We start from the raw sequence: 19,460 nt of genomic DNA, 5'->3' as shown, positions 1-19,460 counted from the left end.
ATCTGCTTTGTACTAATCCTCTTTCTTTTCGCCTTTTTTGAAACCCAGACGAAATTAGTGTTTCTATCTTTACTTAGCTTTTACTTTGATAATATGGAAATTTTAAATTTTCATATTATCTAGTAATATCTAAGTAAAGAGGGGCAGCTGTCAACACCCAATTTCGTCCGGGTGACTAAATAATATAGTTTTGATGAAATTTATTTTATGTTATCGTATGTTATTCTAATTTTATTTTGTAATTATTTTACTTTGTTATTTTAAGTTATGGTATTTGAGTCTATTTTAATATACTGTATTTTGCTTTACTTATTTTATTTTAATCTTATTTCAATTATTTTTTTTTTTATTTATTTGAAGTTATTTCATTATGTTTTATTTTAGTTTTTTTACGTCAATTTATTTTGTTTTTGTCCTCTTTTTACTTTAATTTATTTGCCAAAAGACAAAAAGAAAAAATGGCGAAGTTCAACTCTTCTGGTCTGTTTCTTTTTCACGCTACCTCCCATTCTTGTGCAAATTTTCTGCTGCGCCATGCATGCGTCTACAATGTCTTTAGCTGGCTTACCTTAAGAGGAAATACAGCAAAGCAGAGTAGGGGTGGTTGCAGGAAGCAACCATTGAACAGGCCACGCTTTTGACTTTGGTTTCATCTGACCCGTGAATATGGCGAAGGGGGAACCATTTTTGGGGGAATTCATCTTCTGGCTTCCATCTATCAGACACCTCAGGACCAGGGGAACCAAAAAAGGGAGAAGCATCTTGAAGCTGCAAAGTTTCAACAAGATTCATCTCCCACACCTGATGATCACAGCCAAAGGCAAACTCGTAGACTCTTTGGATCGCCAACACCTCCACCTTCAACCATAATCCACTCTGGTTACCACAACCAAAGACAAACTCTTAGACTCCCTTGACCTCCAACACCAAGCCCCTTTCACCTTTGTCACAACATCCATCATTCACTTAAAAAAAAAACAAGAGAAAGCCGCAAGGAAGGGGATTCCATCCTAAGCACGAGGCAAACAACAGAGAAAGGAGCTCCAACAGGTAAGCAAGCTGCATCTTATTCACAGTCGTTGTTAGAATAGCTTTATGCTCTGCTTGTGTGTGATTGTTTGTTTGAATATTCCAAACCGTGTATATATCATGGTCATCTCCTCTTCTCCACTCTGTTCGATACCTGAAACACAAAGAATAAACCATTTGCTCATTTCCCGACCTCTACAGTTCCTTCCATTCCCTCACCCCATTCAATGCTAGATTGAGAAACAAACTTACCACTACCATTGACAAGTTCACTCCTGTTTCAAACACCCAACCCATCGCATAAAATCCCAATTCCATTCATCTGCAAGAACGAAAATCTAACCCCAACCACCCTGTGATTACAACAATCACAAGCCAAAACAAACCAGGAATTTAAACCTCTATGCCTCAGTTCATTTCCAAATCCCCAAACATCGTCTTGGCAAGGCTCGGTGGTCGTGTTCTCTGTTGATTAAGCAATGAGGCACCACAAAGGTTCTATACCCTCTGTTAATTAGGCAGTGAGACTTTCCAGAGGGGCTAGTCGCGGTAGCGTTTCAGTGGTGGCAATGACAATGGTGGTTTTAGGGGGCAGAGATGGGTTCGACAAAGACGTGCACCGGCGGCATCATCGGCAACGAGTCTGGGCGAACCAAGGGCGTGTAGGATGGCGGCGTGAAGGGAAGAAGAGGGGGTCTCCGGCGATTCACTAAGGTGAGCTCGGTGTCGCGGTCGGGGATGGATCCGGAGGCGCTTGGGGTTGCTGCCGACGCCAAGATCAGAAGAGGTGGTGGCGTGGTGGCTGGTCCGCAGAGAATCTCTCGCGAAGGCTCCAGTGGCTTGCGGCGGCTCGTGGCTGCCAGTCGGATGGAGGTTTGGGCGTGTGGCGGTGGCTGGATGCAGCGACGTCGTGGTCGCCATTGGTTTCGGGCGTACCTGCTGTCGCCGACGATTTCAAGGCTGATGGAAGGCGGTGGCGCGATGGCCGGTTCTGGCTGGGGCGGCGGCGAACCTCCGGGAGAGGGAAAAGACCCTAGGTCTCTGGAGAGCTGAGAGTTGAGAATGGGGAGGAAGAAGGAAACCCCTAAGGTTTCTTCTGCTGATTGAAAGGGAAGGCCTTGGGCCTGTTTTTCAGAAACCAACCTTCTTTAAAAAAAAACAAACAAACAAAAAAATAAATAAAAATCCTTTCTTCTTCGCGTAATCCCTACATCGCACCCGCGCACCCCCACACCTCTTTGGGCCAGCGCTGGGCCATGCCCAAAACAAAACTAAACAAAGTTGTTTTTGTTCCCCCTGTTTTCCTTTTCACGCCCCCTGTCCGTCTGGGCTTAGGCCCAGTTCGCTGTTGGAAATAAAATTAGTTTAGGCACCCCTACTATTTGTTTTATTTTTAGTACTTATTTATTTATTTGCTTTTCTTTATTCATTTTATTTTGTTCCCTTATTTATTTTATTCTATTTGTTTTTTATTTTATTTTATTATTTTTATTGTTGTTATTGTTTTTTTATTGTTTTTATTTTATTTTATTTATTTATTCTAAATATCTATTTATTTTAAATGCATATTTAATAATACATAAAAAAATAAAAAATATATATATATATACAAAAATTACAAAAATATGTTTTAAAGGTTTAAGCACATGTGTGATCGCATGCATCGTCCTTGTGCTAAAAACCTTTTCTGTTTCTTTTATAAAAATACAAAAAATATTTTAAAGGTTAAGTACATGTGTGATCGCTCGCATCGTCCTTGTGCTAAAAATCTTTTCTCTTTCTTTTATAAAAAATACAAAAATATATTTTTAAGGTCAAGCGCATGTGTGATCGCTCGCATCGTCCTTGTGCTAAAAACCTTTTCTCTTTCTTTTATAAAAAATACAAAAATATATTTTTAAGGTCAAGCACATGTGTGATCGCTCGCATCGTCCTTGTGTTAGAAACCTTTTCTCTTTCTTTTATAAAAATACAAAAATATATTTTAAAGGTCAAGCACATGTGTGATCGCTCGCATCGTCCTTGTGCTAAAAACCTTTTCCCTTTCTTAAATAAAAAAATACCAAAAATATGTTTTAAAGGTTAAGTACGTGTGTGATCGCTCGCATCGTCCTCGTGCTAAAAACCTCTCTCTGTCTTTTATAAAAATATCAAAAAAATATAAAAATCTTCAAAAACTAAAAACAACGCTTTCAAAGCAACAGACAATTTCTAGCCAGAACTACGTGATCCTTGATTCTCCATCAAAAGTGGAGATACGTAGGAGCAAGGTTAGCCCTTGTCAGGTTCACTTCCCAAAAATCCAAAATCATTTCAAAACAAATTTTCAAACAATTTCCAAACAAAATTCTCAAACAGATCAAAAGAACTACGTAACCCTGATTTCTCATTTTGAATGAGAATACGTAGGAGCAAGGTCAATCCTTGTCGGGCTCAAAAAACTAAAAAATATATTTTGTTTATTTAGAAATTTGTTTTAGCGGATAGTTAAACATTTTGAAAACCACATCATATTCGTGCATTTAGTTAAAGGTACTGCCTTAAGGCAGGCGTTGTAGGGTGCTAATACCTTCCTTACACGTAACCGACTCCCGAACCTAGAATCTGGTTTTCACGGACCGTGTCTTATCATTTTATGGTTTTTCCGTAGTTTTCCAGAATAAACTATGGTGGCGACTCCAAATCTCTTTTCAAACTCGTTTCCTTTTTTGGATCGTCGTCCCGTCGCGATTCCGGTTGCGACACTAACTTAAAAATAGGTCAGAATATGAAGGGTCTCTTTGCAACTGCCACAAATAATCAATTATCCGAAGATGGTAATCGGATATTGCAAAGGTATTTAAAAAATCATTTTTCTCTGACATAATCGATTATCTAAGAAAATAATTGATTATTGTAGAGTCACTTTTCCAATATTAAACTTTTACTAGGATAATCGATTATCCCAAGAGATAATCTATTATTCTAGTATATTTATGAAATATTGCTTCTTTTAAGAATCTAGTGCGTCTACCTATGTTATGTCTAGTATAAACTCTTGAATATCTTAAACTCTTGAATCCCTAGACTCCTTGAGTCTCTAGATGCTTGAGTGTTTCAGATGCTGCAGTACTAGATGCTTTAGAGTTTCAGATTCTTCAGTCCATACACTATAAAGCTATAGACGTTGTAAAGCTTCAAGCGTTGTAAAGCTCTAAACATTGTAAAGCTCCAAATGTTGTAAAGCACCAGACGTTGTAATGCTCAAGATATTGTAAAGCTTCAGACGTTTTAAATACAAGTCTTCAATAATTGAATTTTCCCTTTGTGCTAAATCTTTCTTTAAATCTTTAATCTCTCTCCAAAACATCATTATTAAAATTTCTTGTTGAATCATCTTCTACTTTTGCAAATATAACAACCTCAATCCACCCCAAATACGTCCCAAAAACGATGCTCTCTAGTCCAACCCACCAAGTCCATCCACCTCCACAACAACAAAAGAAGGATGAAGAAGAAGAAAAAGTTTATAGATATTTACTTTTAAAATTTCTATGTTTGTATTAATGACACTATAAAAATGTTTTTATTGCCATGGATTTCATTGTTAGTGCATTGCTTAGATTTTTTGGATTGTCTGGATCATATGAATTGTCTACTTTGTCTAAAAATTGTTTTATCTCCATGTTTATTGTGGTTAGGTAGGAAATGTTTTCCATTGCACTTGAATCTGTCAACCAATTTATCAACGGACTTTACCAACGGATATATATTTTGGTATTGTACAACATTATGTCACTTATTTACTAACGAATAATGGTTGTCGTTAATTACTTATGATCATTATGTGCCAATAATTGTTTCCAACAAGAACATTACCTAAAAAATTTTGCGTGTCGAAAAATTGTCAAAAAACTTATATTATCGATGAATTTTTGCCTTTATTGGCAGATAGATACCTTATGTTAGTAAATCTTATATTTTTTTGTTGTAGTGATAGGGTAGCGTGGGTGGAAGTTGCACAAAATTTTGTTTAGATGAAGTACATTAATTTAGGTGAAGGTAGCTAAAATTTTGTTGTTGTGTTGTTTAGTACCTTTTAATTGATTGTGATATGGCTGGATTTGTCTTAGTTTATTGAATTGGGAGTATTAATGGTTATGAGTGAGTTTTATTTAATATAAATTTATTGATTTTAATGTATGATTAAATGAAGGTTATATTTGAGAAATTAGTCAAATTGATATATTTTAGGGTTTTTTTCAATTATGAGAGAAGAAAATCTAAGAAGTACCAATTGGAATGATTATGCAAGTTAATACTTGTAAATTCAAAAAGTTGATGTCATGGCATTAAACACCAACTGTAAATTTTAAGAACATGAAACACTTTTGTCACGGAGCACTAAGTAGTAATTTGTGTCATTGAGTGTGCTTATTCTAGAGAGTTCAAGTGGCTTGTAACATTGAGCATTTGATTTTACCACTAAGCACTCCCATCATAGAGAGTTTTGGGGGTTGCTAGCGCTAAGTGTTAGCTTGGGCCATTAGTGCTAAATGGATGTTAGGTCTCTGAAATGTTAGTGTTGGACGCTCAATTACTATTGTGGAGTGCTAGATTGTATAATGGTTATGTTTTGCTGCATGTCTTCTGATGTTGTTGGTTTTAGTTAGTTTTAATTGTTGATATGATTTAACTTTTGAATGGTTGATAAGGTTAATGATCTGATGGGTTTTAGTAAATATATGAGTTGATGAAATTAAAGGAATTCCAAAGGAAAGATTCTATTATGTGGTTTTATTTAATGTATGTCTTCATGTAAGGATTTAGGTAAGAAGACATCTTGCCGCTCTAATAACCATTCAGACACAAATGAAGTAGAATGGGTTATGTGGTAAAAGTAGAAAGAAGTCCTAGTATGAACTTTTTCTTAGCCTAAGATGCGAAGGAGATTAACCTTGTCTGTGGAAGGATAAAACCCATTGACAATGGATCTAAATAGAAGTAGAGACCACGACACGTGCATGTCTCTAGTGAATCTGATATCAATGCATGTATCCAGATAATTAAGTTATAAGAGTAATTAATTACATGTTTTATTACTTTGTAACTCTTTGAAGTGTTTGGTATTACAATGAATTTGTTTACTTGATATATGTTAGTTTTTTTTTTGTTTTTTAAATTAGCTTATTCCTCTTATGTGACCACCTTCATCTTTGTGAATAGACAAAAGTTTATCCCATGTTATTTATATATTTAATTTTAATGAAATTTTTATTTTATTTTCATTATCACAAAAGAACTATGACTTTTTAATATTTTTAATATTAATTAAATAATTATTAAATAATTATAAAAATTATAATAAATAAAAGATTTAATCATTCACGAAGTCTCTATTTTGGGGTAGAATCTCAATTTGATCCTTTTTTTTTCGGCGTCTCAATTTGGTCCTATTTTTATGAAAATTGCAACAATTCGACCCTTGTCGTTAAATTGAGCCCAACGGCGTCAGTCTCTGGTTGACGTAGCACGATGGACTGAGTTTTTAATTGACGTGGCTTAATGATTTGTATTTAGGTAGTTTCAAAATTAGAAACTTGGTAAAACTGCCCCTAAGCCGCACAAGATTCACGTGTTGAATACTCCCAATCGTGGAGACCTCCGCCCTGAACTCCTTCTCCCCACTCCCTAGCCTCTTCAACCTCTTCACAGCCACAATCGAAGCATCACTCAACTCCCCCTGAAACACAGTCCCAAACCCTCTGTGCCCGATCTTCTCTGAAAACCCCTGAGTCGCCAACTGAAGTTCCTTGTAAGAAAACACACGCAAATTCAACACACCCACAAACCCATCTTCCTCATCCTCTTCCAATTTCTTCCCCTCAACCCTCTTCTTCACCATCACCAACAATGTCACCACCACCGCTCGGAACCCTAACATGCAAAACCTTACTTTCACCATCAGCGGTTAAATTCTAAAAATCCAAAAGTGAACCGTAAAATTTCTTGCATAATCCACTCTGCTTTTCGAAACTCAACCCAACGCACCCACAATCATTCAAGCACTCGCGCTCACAAAGCTTCTAGATTTCCCCTTAACCAGACTCACATTCCCGAATCCAAACCTCACAGCACCAAGATCTTCAAACCCATCACCCCCATCACCTCCATCACACCCCGCGTCCACATGGTGACAACATTGAGAGTAATCACCAGAACCCCACCCACGAACATCCAAAGGCTTAAACCCACCCACACACTCACAGAATTTGGATGTGTCCCTAGTGCAAACCCCAAACACCCCGTAGAGTCCCCGAACCTGGCACACACTCTTCGGCTTGAACCAAAACATCTGCCAGGAACCCAATTGACTGTTCCACGAGTACTGCTTGACCTGCCCGAAGGGCTCTAGGTGGAACATCGTCAACAGTCGGAAGCTCGTCTTGATGGCGCGTTCGGAGAAACCGAAGGCCACGGCTGGGGAGAACGGCATGGCAAAGTGAAAGGTGTAGAGGTAGGGGATGGTCATCTTTGGGATGTTAAGGAATGTCCCATTGCTTCAGCTCCCGGTGGACCAGTACGAAACGGTGTCGTTGAAGATGAGCTCGAACTCACCGTAGAAGGATGGTTCTAACCGCAGGGTGTAAAGCCCCGAGGAAGGGTCCGTCTCCCATATTTTATCAAGTTTTTAATTTTAAAACTACCTAAGTACACATTATTCAGCCACGTCAATTAAAAACTCAGTCCAGCATGCCACGTCAACCAGAGACTGACGTCGTTGGGCTCAATTTAACGGCAGAGACCGAATTGTTGCAATTTTCACAAAAATAAAACCCAATTAAGACGCCAAGAAAGAAAAGGACCAAATTGAGATTATGCCCAAAAATAGGGACTTCCTGATTGATTAAACCTAAATAAAATATAATATTATAAAATATTCATTACAAATGAAATAAATAGTTTTATTTTATATTTGAGAAAAAAATTATAATTATATCATTATCAAACAAAAAGTAAGAAATAACATCAAATCTTATATAAAAAATATAGAATGTATGTCCTATAAGATTTTCCTAAATCATTCTTATAGTTAATAAAAAAAACACATAATGGTTTTCTATACTTTAAATTTTTTAATATTAATAGTGATTACATAAAAATATAATAAATAATTATACGATAATTATTTCTAACATTTAAAATATTACTTTTTTATTTTTAATTCTAAAATATAATTAAGAATAAATATAAATATTAGAGGTAAATTTGTTTTATAGGTTGTTGTAAATTTTTAATTTGAAAATGTAATTAAAAATAAAAAATATATATAAGGTACACTCACAATCTACAGGATTCCTAAGGAAAAAAATTGTCTATAATACCATTAATGTAACATCCCAAAATATAGTATAAACCATAGAAGAGAGTTATCACAATCATGATAAGATAGAACAGTTATCCAACTTATAATATAAAGTATTTCCTTTATAGTTATCCAAAAACAACTATAAATTTAGAACTTTATATAGACAATAGAATACTCCAAACTATCTACAAGGTTAAATTAAAACTAACTACTCAACAGCATCACCTTCGTCCAACGCCTGCTCCAGAGACACCTCATCTCCCTCTGCTCATACCCATAGGATGATCATTGGAGAAGAAAGAATACCAACACATACAAAACACAAACACACAATAGGGTAAGCTAGTTTAAACAAAGATTAATCATATATTCATTTACTAAGTTTCATACTATCATACATATTCATTCACATCACATAAACTCTTCATACATGACACTATACTGACTTTGACTATCCGGACTTAGAATGATTGTCGAGCTATGGCGGGTCGTGCACTCGTGGTGGCTTCTACTGCTTTACAAAGCCATTGCCAATGGATTTCACCCTACCACACTCACGAGATTAGTCTGTACCACGCCTTGGAGCATACTGGAAGCCCCCAAGACTAAGACCTCCTACTACTTCTCACGACATGGATCGATCCTCTCTACTTGAGAATGAAAGACCATTGGAGTTTCAGGATAACCCCCAAGACTAAGCTCTTGCATTCATTCTAAACATACTTGAATCTCAACAAGAAAATTCACTTTGGATCACAACATAGGGCACCAACATAACTCGTGACAATAATCAATTATGTAATGTAAGACAAAGTCGAACATGCTTCATATTGCTCTCAACAATTCATTTAAATCAACCTAAGATTGAAAGAAAAGAGTGAACTAAACTTGGACCATTCGCACAATGCACACATTCGTAGAGCGAATCTAGAGGTTTCTCGCACAACAACGCAACTCTCTATTCGAATCCTCAAATAGAGACCCACCCCCCATAACCATTCGCAATACATTAACCTATGCGAATAAAGTCCTAATTGTATCAGACCTCAAACCCCTCGCATAGCGCCCCAAATTGCTATGCGAGAGCCCTAGGCAGTGGCTCAGACTCCCTAAACACTTGCAGAGCGCACCTATTCGCTATTCGAATAAAATTGGCAATAGTCCCAAATCCCAACTAGTCGCATAACGCCCTGATTCGCCAAGCGGATCATCGAACAGAGAGCAACCCTCTCAAACCATTCGCACAACGCGTCTATTCGTTGTGCGAATGCCCTAGTAGAGAGCATTTCGCTAGGGTGACTTGTTGAGCGAGTCTGCATAATCTGCAGAATTATGCAACTCAAACCCCAATAACCAATTCTATCAATTTTTCCCAACTTCAAACACTCCTAGATTGTTTTATATCCCTAATTAGACTTGACTAAGTGATTCTAAACCTTCGTAACATCAATCTAAAGTGTTTATGAACCAATTCCTACTCTAAAACATCAAATTCATCAACTTAGGGACCCAAATCCCAATCTACCACTTTGAACCTGTTTTTGACCATTTTGATGACTCCAACAAGTCACATATAACTTACTTAAACTACCCCAATAGACCAAATGAGCCCTTGACCTCTAGTTCTCAATTTCACTACCTCACTTCCTCTAAAATGACCCAAAACACTACCCAATTCACTTAACTTACTATAATGACTATTATAAAAGATTACACTCATATAATATACTCAATTGCAATGTACATCACATCCAAAATCAGTTCACCAGCATCATTTCATAATTTCACAGTTTACATTCCAGTACATACAATTACATCTACTCAAAACCTAAAATGTGACCCAAACAACATAATAACACAGAATTCAGCATACGCACATGTCATACAACTAATTTAAAGAAAATATCTAGCTCCCTTTACCTTAGAGATAAACTGCCCAACTCACGAAATCACTCCAACAGTACCTTGCACCGCAAGGAAACTCAATAAAAACCTACAACTCACCAATTGGTGATAGAGAATAGCTCTTAGAGCTTGAATTGAACTAGGAATTTAAGATGAAAACTACAAGAAACATGCAACAGAAGAATTTGCATGATCCCGACTCAAGAACATGCGATGAAAAGGGGAAAACAACTTACTAGCTAGAATCAAGAAATTAATTGGTCAATTGTGTAGCCCTCTACGCTGTGAACGTCTGGGCACCTCTTGATCGTCAATAAGACAACTCAATTGAGAGAAATTCTAGAGAAATGTCAGAGAACTCTGAGGAATAGTGTTCTAGAGAGATGAATTGTATTTAGACAATGACCTGAGCTTTAGAAAGTTCTATTTATATTATAAGATTATTTTAAAATAAAATTGTTCGTCTCATTATTTTAATACACCGATTTATTCTAATACTTTATTTTCTAGGTTATAAAAGAGAAGTGTTTATATATTATTATAGATTATGAAAAATAAACTAAACTAAAACTTAATATTTTTTTAATTTCATCTACGGATTACTTTTCTATTGTTTATCCTAATTTTATTCTTATTATTCAACTTTTAAATTTTGATTGAATTCCTAATTTTACAATTTTTTATATTTTAATCAATTAATTTATTGAAAATACTATAAAATAATTGTTTGAGGTCTAATTAAAGTTCAATTTAACAAAAAGGCCAGAAATAAAATTGCAGAATAATGAAAAATGAAAATGAAAAAAAAAGTTACCGAGTTTCTAAAATACTAGAGTTAAAATATTAAAAAAAACTAAAATTGTGAATAGAGAATTATAAATTAACCAAAATTAAAATCTATTTTGAAAATAATATTACAAAATTTATTTAATAAAGAGAAACTATGTATCTTTTTCATAATTAACTTAAATATATTCAATAATATTTTTTAAGAGACTTTCTATCAATACAAAAATATCATTTAACTATAAATATAAGTTATTTAAAATTGTATATATACTTATATAAAAATCTTCAATCTTAAAAAATAATTTTAAATTAATTCTTTGTAAAAAAATTCTTATTGCCTAAAAAAACTCAAGATGCTCCACAGCTGAAGAGATCACACAATTACACATTGGTGTCCCATCTGTGCCACGTCAAAGTAGGTGTCGGCAAAATAACGAGGTAATGTCAAAATCGTAAATAGCCCCAAAAACCAATTACAAAACACTAACTACACATTCACCTCTTTTATAAGCACTCAGTGTTTATTACAATCTAATAATTTCCGCGGCATAAACGCGGCTTTGAGATTCTCTCTCCAAAAACAAACATGTTTTTCTTTATTATTACAAAAATTAAAAGAAATTAAATTTTCATTCTTTTTTAGAAAAATTGTCGAAAAAAATCCAAAAGAAAAGAAAAAGAGAAAATTCCAAACCCGTGAACACCTTTTCCTACTCTACAAATGAATTTCTCTCTCTCAAACACTTCACCAAGCACGAACAGGAAAACTCTCTCTCTTGGAGTGAAGTAATGAAGCTTCAGATCTTGTGTGAATCGGGGATCAACGAGAGATAGAGAGGAATTGGATTGATTCATGGAAGTGCAGAGATGAAGTTCTACATATCGACAAAGGGAATAAGGAGAGTGACAATATCTAACGAGGACGGAAAAGGATCGGCGAAGACTACAACGGCAGGGACCGGCGCTGGCTCCGGTCGCCGGATTTCGGCTCGAACAGTGTTTCCGGTGGTGGTGGTGCTTGGGATCGTGCTGCCGTTTCTGTTTGTGAGGATCGCGATCTTGATGCTGGAATCTGCTGCCGTGTGTTCCTCGTTTGGTAATCTATTTCCTTGCCTTTTCACTTTTTTTCCTTTGCTTACAACTCAGTTCTGTTACTTACTTTGGTTACTTTTTGTACACTTTGTGAAAGAACATATCCATTTTTTAATTATTTCATTTCAAGAAATAATTGCTTTCCTAAACAAGGTTTATCATTTTAAAAATAATTTAATTAATAAGTTTATCATTTTAGAAATAATTTAATTATTAACGTGTACGGGCATTCTTTGTCCAATCACAATTTCTAAAAAAGAATTACTGGCTTTTATTGTAATTATTTTACAAAAAATTATGCAAATCTTTGTGATTCTAGAGAGAAGATATAGCAAGTCTTTTAATTTATATATGCACTGATTTACGAAAAATTACTGGTTTATACTTTAATTATTTAAAATTTATATATATAATGGTATTTTTTTTCTCTCTAATGGAGCATGAAAGCTAAGGCCTTTAATTAATATACTCTATAGTAACTGCATAAGTTTTTTGGATTTTTTTTCGAGTTTAGAAGATAAATAATTGATTTTTTTTTTTGTATTGGAAGTTATTTACTTCTATAATAATTATTTGATTTATAATAATTGTTTTAAAAATAATTTTATAATATTTTTAATCAATTTACAGTATAATTTTTATTAAGTATATTAAAATTATAGAAAAATGAAAAAAATTAATTCTCTAAACATTGCCTGTTATTATTACTCTGAAAATCATAATGCTAGTTTTATTTAATTAAATTTTATAATTTTCTCTGAATGGTTAATTTAAATAAGGGGATAGTAGTTAAATTGAGTCTAAGAACAAGGTTATAGTATTTTTAAATTTATTTAAATTTTACTTTTACTCCACTGTTATTTTTTTTTAAGTTCAACAGTACGATATAAATATAATGAAAGAACTGTTTAATTAGTTTATAGTTTTCGATCATTAAACTATGTTCCAGTTTTAATTTTTATTTAAATTTAACAATAACTATTAAAAATATAATTTTATTTTTCTGTGTGAATATGCATTTTTGATGAAGCATGATTTAAAACTCGAAATATAAAAAACGGATAATGTTGTAGGATAATGTAAGTATCTTTTCAAACTAAGTAAATAAAATTAATTTTAAAATAATTTTAAATGCATTGTATTTGTAATTTGATTTTCTGAGATCGACAAATATATCCTTTCATACTATTTTAGATACGGGTTTATTTTGAAACAATATTTTCTGAAAAGTTGAAAATTTTCTTTTAAAAGCTTATTCAAGACATGCAGTTTATTTTGAAGAAATTATTTTCTGATTTTCATTTTCAGAAATGATGGTTATTCAAATTTCTAATAACAAAATTTTTGAAAATTATAGTTATTACAGAAAAAAAAAAAGATAAATTCATTTATTATGTAGATAATGACAGATATGGATGAAAATGATTGTTGCAGAATGTGCTGGGTGGAGGTTTTTCAGTGGGGTTGACACGTCACTAGTAAGTATCTCATTTACCAAATTACCCTTTTGTATTCTTTCTAGTTTAACTCCTTTTTAATATCTTCCTTCCTTCAACCATCTTCCCCTAAAATGTAAATAGCCAATTCTATTATTTACTTGATCTCTTGCCTGCACAATTAAATCAAGTTTATTGAAAAAATAAATTTATTGAAATTAGGATTTTTATATTATCAAATTCGTCAAAATGATGTTTTTCTATAAATCAAACCTTTTTTGGCTAAGAAAAAAAGTCAAATACTATTTTCAAATATAGTGGCTACAGGCGGATCCGATCTTAAAAAGGTGATGCATGAATAATTAATTTATATATTAAAAAAGTGCAACTAGTAAAGAACGTCTACATATTAACAAATAAACAAGATCAAGGTCAGTCTATTATATAATTTATCTAATTTTGATAAACCTAAAGTATTGTTATCCTCTTGTAAAGTTTGAATAATAATCATTTCACAATTATAGTTTGTCAGCATTTAGGTTGGGAGACAAATCCAATATTTAAAAACAAAATAAAACCTAAAAATTATGCAATTAAAAGGAGTTGGTGGATATGAGATTTATCACTGATCTTAAAACATGAGATTTTATTAAACTATATGGGGTGCCATGAATCATTCCATAAAGAAGTATAAATTTAAGGGGGGTTTGTCTATCTGTCACCAACTAAGACACAAAATCCCCCCTATCTTATGTTGTTTTGACAATATTAGACAACCTCAGAATGGATCATATCCATACATTATGCTGCATGAGATACTTTGTTGTTTCCTTTTCATTCACTTGCCATGATCCTTTAATCTTTATATTTCAACTTTTAAAATCTCCACCACATGTGGTTGACATCGTTTGTCAGATGAGTTCGGAAAAAGACAGTAAAAGCTGAAGAATAGATATATAGTTATCAATAAAAACCAATTCTAAATTTATCATTTTTTGGGTTAACTCCTCAGTCTTTTGTTATTTGTTATTTCTTGGATTGGATTAGTCATGTATTATATATTATTTAAACAGTTTAATTGACTTTCTTACATCTACAACTTAATTAAAATTCAAGTCAGTTTATGATATACAAAATACATCTATTATATATTATTTAAACAGTTCCATAAGTAAACATGTTTTTAGACATAAATTTTTTACGTTTTATTACTAAAATTGTTTGATAGTTAGAGGCCAGTACTCCTTGAAAAGATCCATGATATATCAACTAGTAATTGAAATAGGTCTAAATTGAGAGCAGTGCATAAAACTTGTTTTCCCTATAAACAAAAAGTAAGGGAAAGAAAAAAAATCCGAGGAATTGATATTGATCATATAATGCTGCTGTGAGAGTTGGTAGTTCACTGTCGTACTTTGACAAGTTGCATTCCTGATATATGTGGGGCAATGAGCATGACCAGCCACTTGTAGAGCAATGATTTCTTCCACTTCTACCTTTTTATTTCTGCTAGTTGCTATGTTCAGAACTTTTTTCACTGTTTCCAATGTCTTTATGGTCTATGTTCTTTTATTGAATCATCAAACTAACTGGTTGAGAAAGCATTATTTTTTTTTTTATTGGAGCACACGATTTAATATAAGTTTGTAATTAAAATTAATTTATATTTAAAGCAAACAATTTTTAAACTAGTATTATTTCCTGGTAACATTGGTTTGTTGCTATCCTGTAATAGTCAAGGTCTCGACTAGAGATTCTGACCACCCTTTCAAATTTCTAGAAAAAAGAATATGATAATTTGTGATCTGTTTTTTACTATGGTACTGCATGTCCTTGAAGGAACTCAGAGATGAGCTGACAAGAGCCCTAGTAGAGGCAAATGATGGTAATGTTAAAGAGGGAGCAGGGTCATTCAATGAACTTGTGAAAGAGATGACTTCAAACCAAGATCTTAAGGCTTTTGCCTTCAAGACCAAATCCGTGGTATATAAAATTTTGTACTGCCTTTTCTTTTTGTAGTTATTAATATTATATAAGATGATGATGATCTTGTCTTTCGTTTTCCTCGTGATCCCTTTTTTATTTCATTCTGATGTTGATTTACAATCATGAGCCATTATATAGTAAATGTCTGTCCTGACTTCAACATTTTAGGTGTGAAAATCACGAGAAGCCAATGCAAATAGCTTTTAAACATAGTAACACACTATAGGCGTGCACCAAAAGACAGACACTTCCAAAATTAAACAAAAGACAACAAAAAGAAAGGAAATTGATACAACTTGCACAACTGGACTTTGTGTGGCATATAAACTCCAATTGTAGAACATGGTCTATGAACCAGAAACAATGAATAAAAAAGTTAACATAACCTGAAATTTACGGCATTGAATTGTTTCTTAAAGGATTGATTATTCGTATTCCATTTTTAATTTTATATATCTATGGCAGTTGCTGAAAGTGTCTAAAAGTGGCCAAGATAAAATGTAGGCTAAGATGCAAGAAATCACGTTCAGCTACAGGTCAATTTCGGAGACTCATGTGGTTCAAAACACAATTAACTCATCTTCAACTTATAAAACCATGCAAATTATTACCTCTTTATCAGGGGATTTCTCCACTTGGACAGGGAGATAATTTTACACTACGTTCGTGGAAAGTTTTGAAAGTTGAGTTGTCTTGAGTTTTGAATTGCTGGAGGCTTTCGAAAAACGACCTTTAGTTGGAGGGCTTCTTCGGGTATCATGATACTTGCATTCTTTTAACTTGATGGATCCTAAAATAAGGAGGAATGTGGGTGAAGGTAACATCATAGTCCAAGTCTCGTTGTACATGGGTTGCATCATTGAATGGTTTTCCAATTAAGCATAGGCTCTAGTCAGCTACAAAATATTCAATTCAGGAAAAGCAATTGTTAAGTTAAGTTTTAATCCTCTAAAAAAATATGCAATTTCTTCTGTTCATGTTCAGCTATCACAATTGGAACGCAAGGTGCAACTAGCAAGACAGCAGGAGTCAGTATATTGGCATCTAGCTTCTCATGGTGTTCCCAAAAGTCTACATTGTCTTTGTCTAAAGTTGGCTGAAGAATACGCTGTAAATGCTATGGCCAGGTCTCGTCTACCCCCTCCTGAATTTGTATCTCGCCTTGTTGATCCCACCTTTCACCACATAGGTCTTCTCACTGACAATGTCCTTGCTGCATCTGTTGTCGTAACCTCTGCTTATAAAAGTTCAATCAACCCTGAAAAACTAGTTTTTCACATTGTTACTGACAAAAAAACTTATGCCCCCATGCATGCTTGGTTTGCCACCAATTCTGTTAAATCAGCAGTTGTGGAAGTTAGGGGACTGCACCAATACGACTGGTCCGAAGAAGTGAATGCTGGTGTTAAAGAGATGCTGGAAACTAATCACTTCATTTGGAAGCAATACTATAACAAGGGAAAGGACCTCCAATATACTCAAGAACATAGCACATATTTGGAGGCTTTAAGGCCCAGCAGCCTATCCTTGATGAATCAACTGCGCATGTATACGCCTGAGGTAATTAATTATTTTTGGTAGCCCTCTGATTGAGTAATAAGTGATAAAAAGTCTAAATGCTTGGCGATGATTGTTTCATCATCTGATTTTTGTGGACCACAACAGCTGTTTCCAGATCTCAAAAGGATAGTTTTCTTGGATGACGATGTTGTAATCCAACATGACATTTCTTCTTTATGGGAACTAGATCTTAATGGAAAAGTCATCGGTTCTGTATTCAAGTCATGGTGTGGAGACAGCTGCTGCCCTGGAAATAAATACATGAACTACTTGAACTTTTCACATCCTCAAGTATCATCAAAATTCCACGGTGATCAGTGTGCATGGCTCTATGGCATGAATATATTTGATCTTGAAGCTTGGAGAAGAACAAACATAACGGAGACTTACCGTCAATGGTTGAAACTTGTAAGTTTCCGTTGACATAATGTGCTTAATGAAGCCTGTACATTATTCTATTCAATGCATTTTGTTAAGTTTTCACATGCATCAACATTGAACTAACAAGACACGGCTTAAATTTTCATTTTTTTTCATCAAATATTGAACATGAGTGATTTGAGATGTTCATAAATGTTTATTATTTGTATTATGTTAAGCAATATTTATTTGGTCTTAAGTACTACTGCATTACATTCTGCATGCATGTCTAGCATCACTTATAAGTTAGAACTGGTTTATCCTTTGAAGCCATACAGTAGAGATAATTCTGCACTTTACATCACGCAATCAACAAAAAGAATGCATGGTGTAATTAGGTCCTATTTATATAAACTTCTTCGTAAGCAAGCACATGTAAGAAAATAAAATAAGAAGGTAAGATTAATCGAGCTTCTCTCATAAAGCTAAAATCAACTTATGCATTTCCTTTACAGAAACTCTCATTTAACTTTTTCCGAAGTTTAAACATAGAGTTGATATTAGCTTATGAGAAAAACTCAATTCATTTCTTATTCTCATCTCTTGTAAATGTTTATGAACAATTTTATGCTTCAGTAAAGTGATCATACCAATAAACATCTATATTTATCTGATCTCACAGAACCTCGAGTCTGGGACGACAATGTGGAATCCAGGAGTGCTTCCACCTGCCTTGATTGCATTTGATGGTCAAGTGCATCCTATAAATTCATCAATGCTAGTGTCTGATTTAGGTTATCGCCATCAATCAGCGGAAATTAGCAAAGAAAAATTGGAAGCTGCGCCTATTATTCATTTCAGTGGCCCTGCAAAACCATGGCTTGAAATTGGCTTCCCGGAGGTTCGAAGTTTGTGGAGTAGACACGTAAATATCTCTAATAAGTTTATTAGGAGATGTAGAATTACAGCGTGAAGAAACAAAGTTTTTTCACCTCCAATATTTATTGAGATTGAACCAGTGATACCGTATGGGTTTCAGAGGGAAGAAGGCTCTGCTTTCAGTCTCTGACTCATACGCTCTGCACAGTTTGATACCAGTTACGCCACGCCTTGTCCATATAAATATAGTAAATAGATGAAGTTACCATGCTACACCCTACTTGAAGCAGTATCTGTGGTTAAGTTATAGCATCATTGATCTAGGTGCCTGACAATACTGTAAATTTCTTTATCAAAAATACTTTTTTAAGTGGAGAAATTGTTTGTATGTTTTGAACATTTAGATGCTTCTTTAGTCTTGGTAAGTAAAACTCTTAGATAATCACTTACCGTACCACCCAACAATTCACTCCTTTGGTGTTTTAAATACTTATTCTAAGAGCAGTCAAATTAGGTTTTGAATCGCCTTACATCACCACAACTTGTTAGAGTTTTTCTGAATAAGGTTTTTCATGAGCACTTATAATAATTTATGCATAACCTAAAAGTTTAGAAAAGTTATGTGAATTTTTATAAATCAATTTGTGCACAGTTTAATTTTAGCTTTTTATCTGTTTTATGTATATTTTTTCTTCTAGAAGTACTCAGAAGGAGTTTGTCTTATTCTCTTATTTTATGAACATGGAGCTCATTACACAACAGTCAAAATTCAGAAACCAGTAGTAGCTGATGTAAAAATCAAAGGCAGTGCTCAATTAAACTCATTTGAACAAATAAAAAAAAAAAACAGAAAAAAGAACTCATACTGTTCATTATTTTTTGGTCCATGGTTGGCTCACTAAGGACAGTTTCTTTGTTGTCTCTTTTGTTGTTTGACTATGTAGTTATTCTGGCATTTTATGTGGTCCCTGATATCTACCCTTGTGCAGTTGATCACAATAAATGATTTGGCTGAAGAATATTATGTAACCAAAAGTGTTGATTGTTGGCACACAATTTATTGATTCAATCACTTC

General features: G+C 34.0%; 1 protein-coding gene and 1 pseudogene across 1 annotated transcript; one reads left to right on the top strand and one right to left on the bottom strand.

Moving 5' to 3' along the window:
• Window positions 1-6,556: 6,556 nt before the first annotated feature.
• On the bottom strand, window positions 6,557-8,635 carry LOC124820570 (G-type lectin S-receptor-like serine/threonine-protein kinase SD2-2 pseudogene; annotated as a pseudogene).
• Window positions 8,636-11,602: 2,967 nt separating this feature from the next.
• Window positions 11,603-18,783, top strand: LOC124820569 (putative galacturonosyltransferase 15). The gene is made up of 6 exons (XM_047292286.2): window positions 11,603-12,167; window positions 13,598-13,641; window positions 15,439-15,582; window positions 16,570-17,145; window positions 17,251-17,553; window positions 18,188-18,783. The coding sequence occupies exons 1-6, from the start codon at window positions 11,939-11,941 to the stop codon at window positions 18,476-18,478; spliced, it is 1,587 nt and encodes a 528-aa protein (XP_047148242.2). The 5' UTR covers window positions 11,603-11,938; the 3' UTR covers window positions 18,479-18,783.
• Window positions 18,784-19,460: the final 677 nt, after the last annotated feature.

Source organism: Vigna umbellata, chromosome 5 (genome assembly GCF_029865625.1).
Source record: "Vigna umbellata cultivar VRB3 chromosome 5, Vumbellata_1.0, whole genome shotgun sequence".
Classification (NCBI taxonomy): domain Eukaryota; kingdom Viridiplantae; phylum Streptophyta; class Magnoliopsida; order Fabales; family Fabaceae; genus Vigna; species Vigna umbellata.
This window is presented reverse-complemented; position numbering and strand designations above follow the sequence as displayed.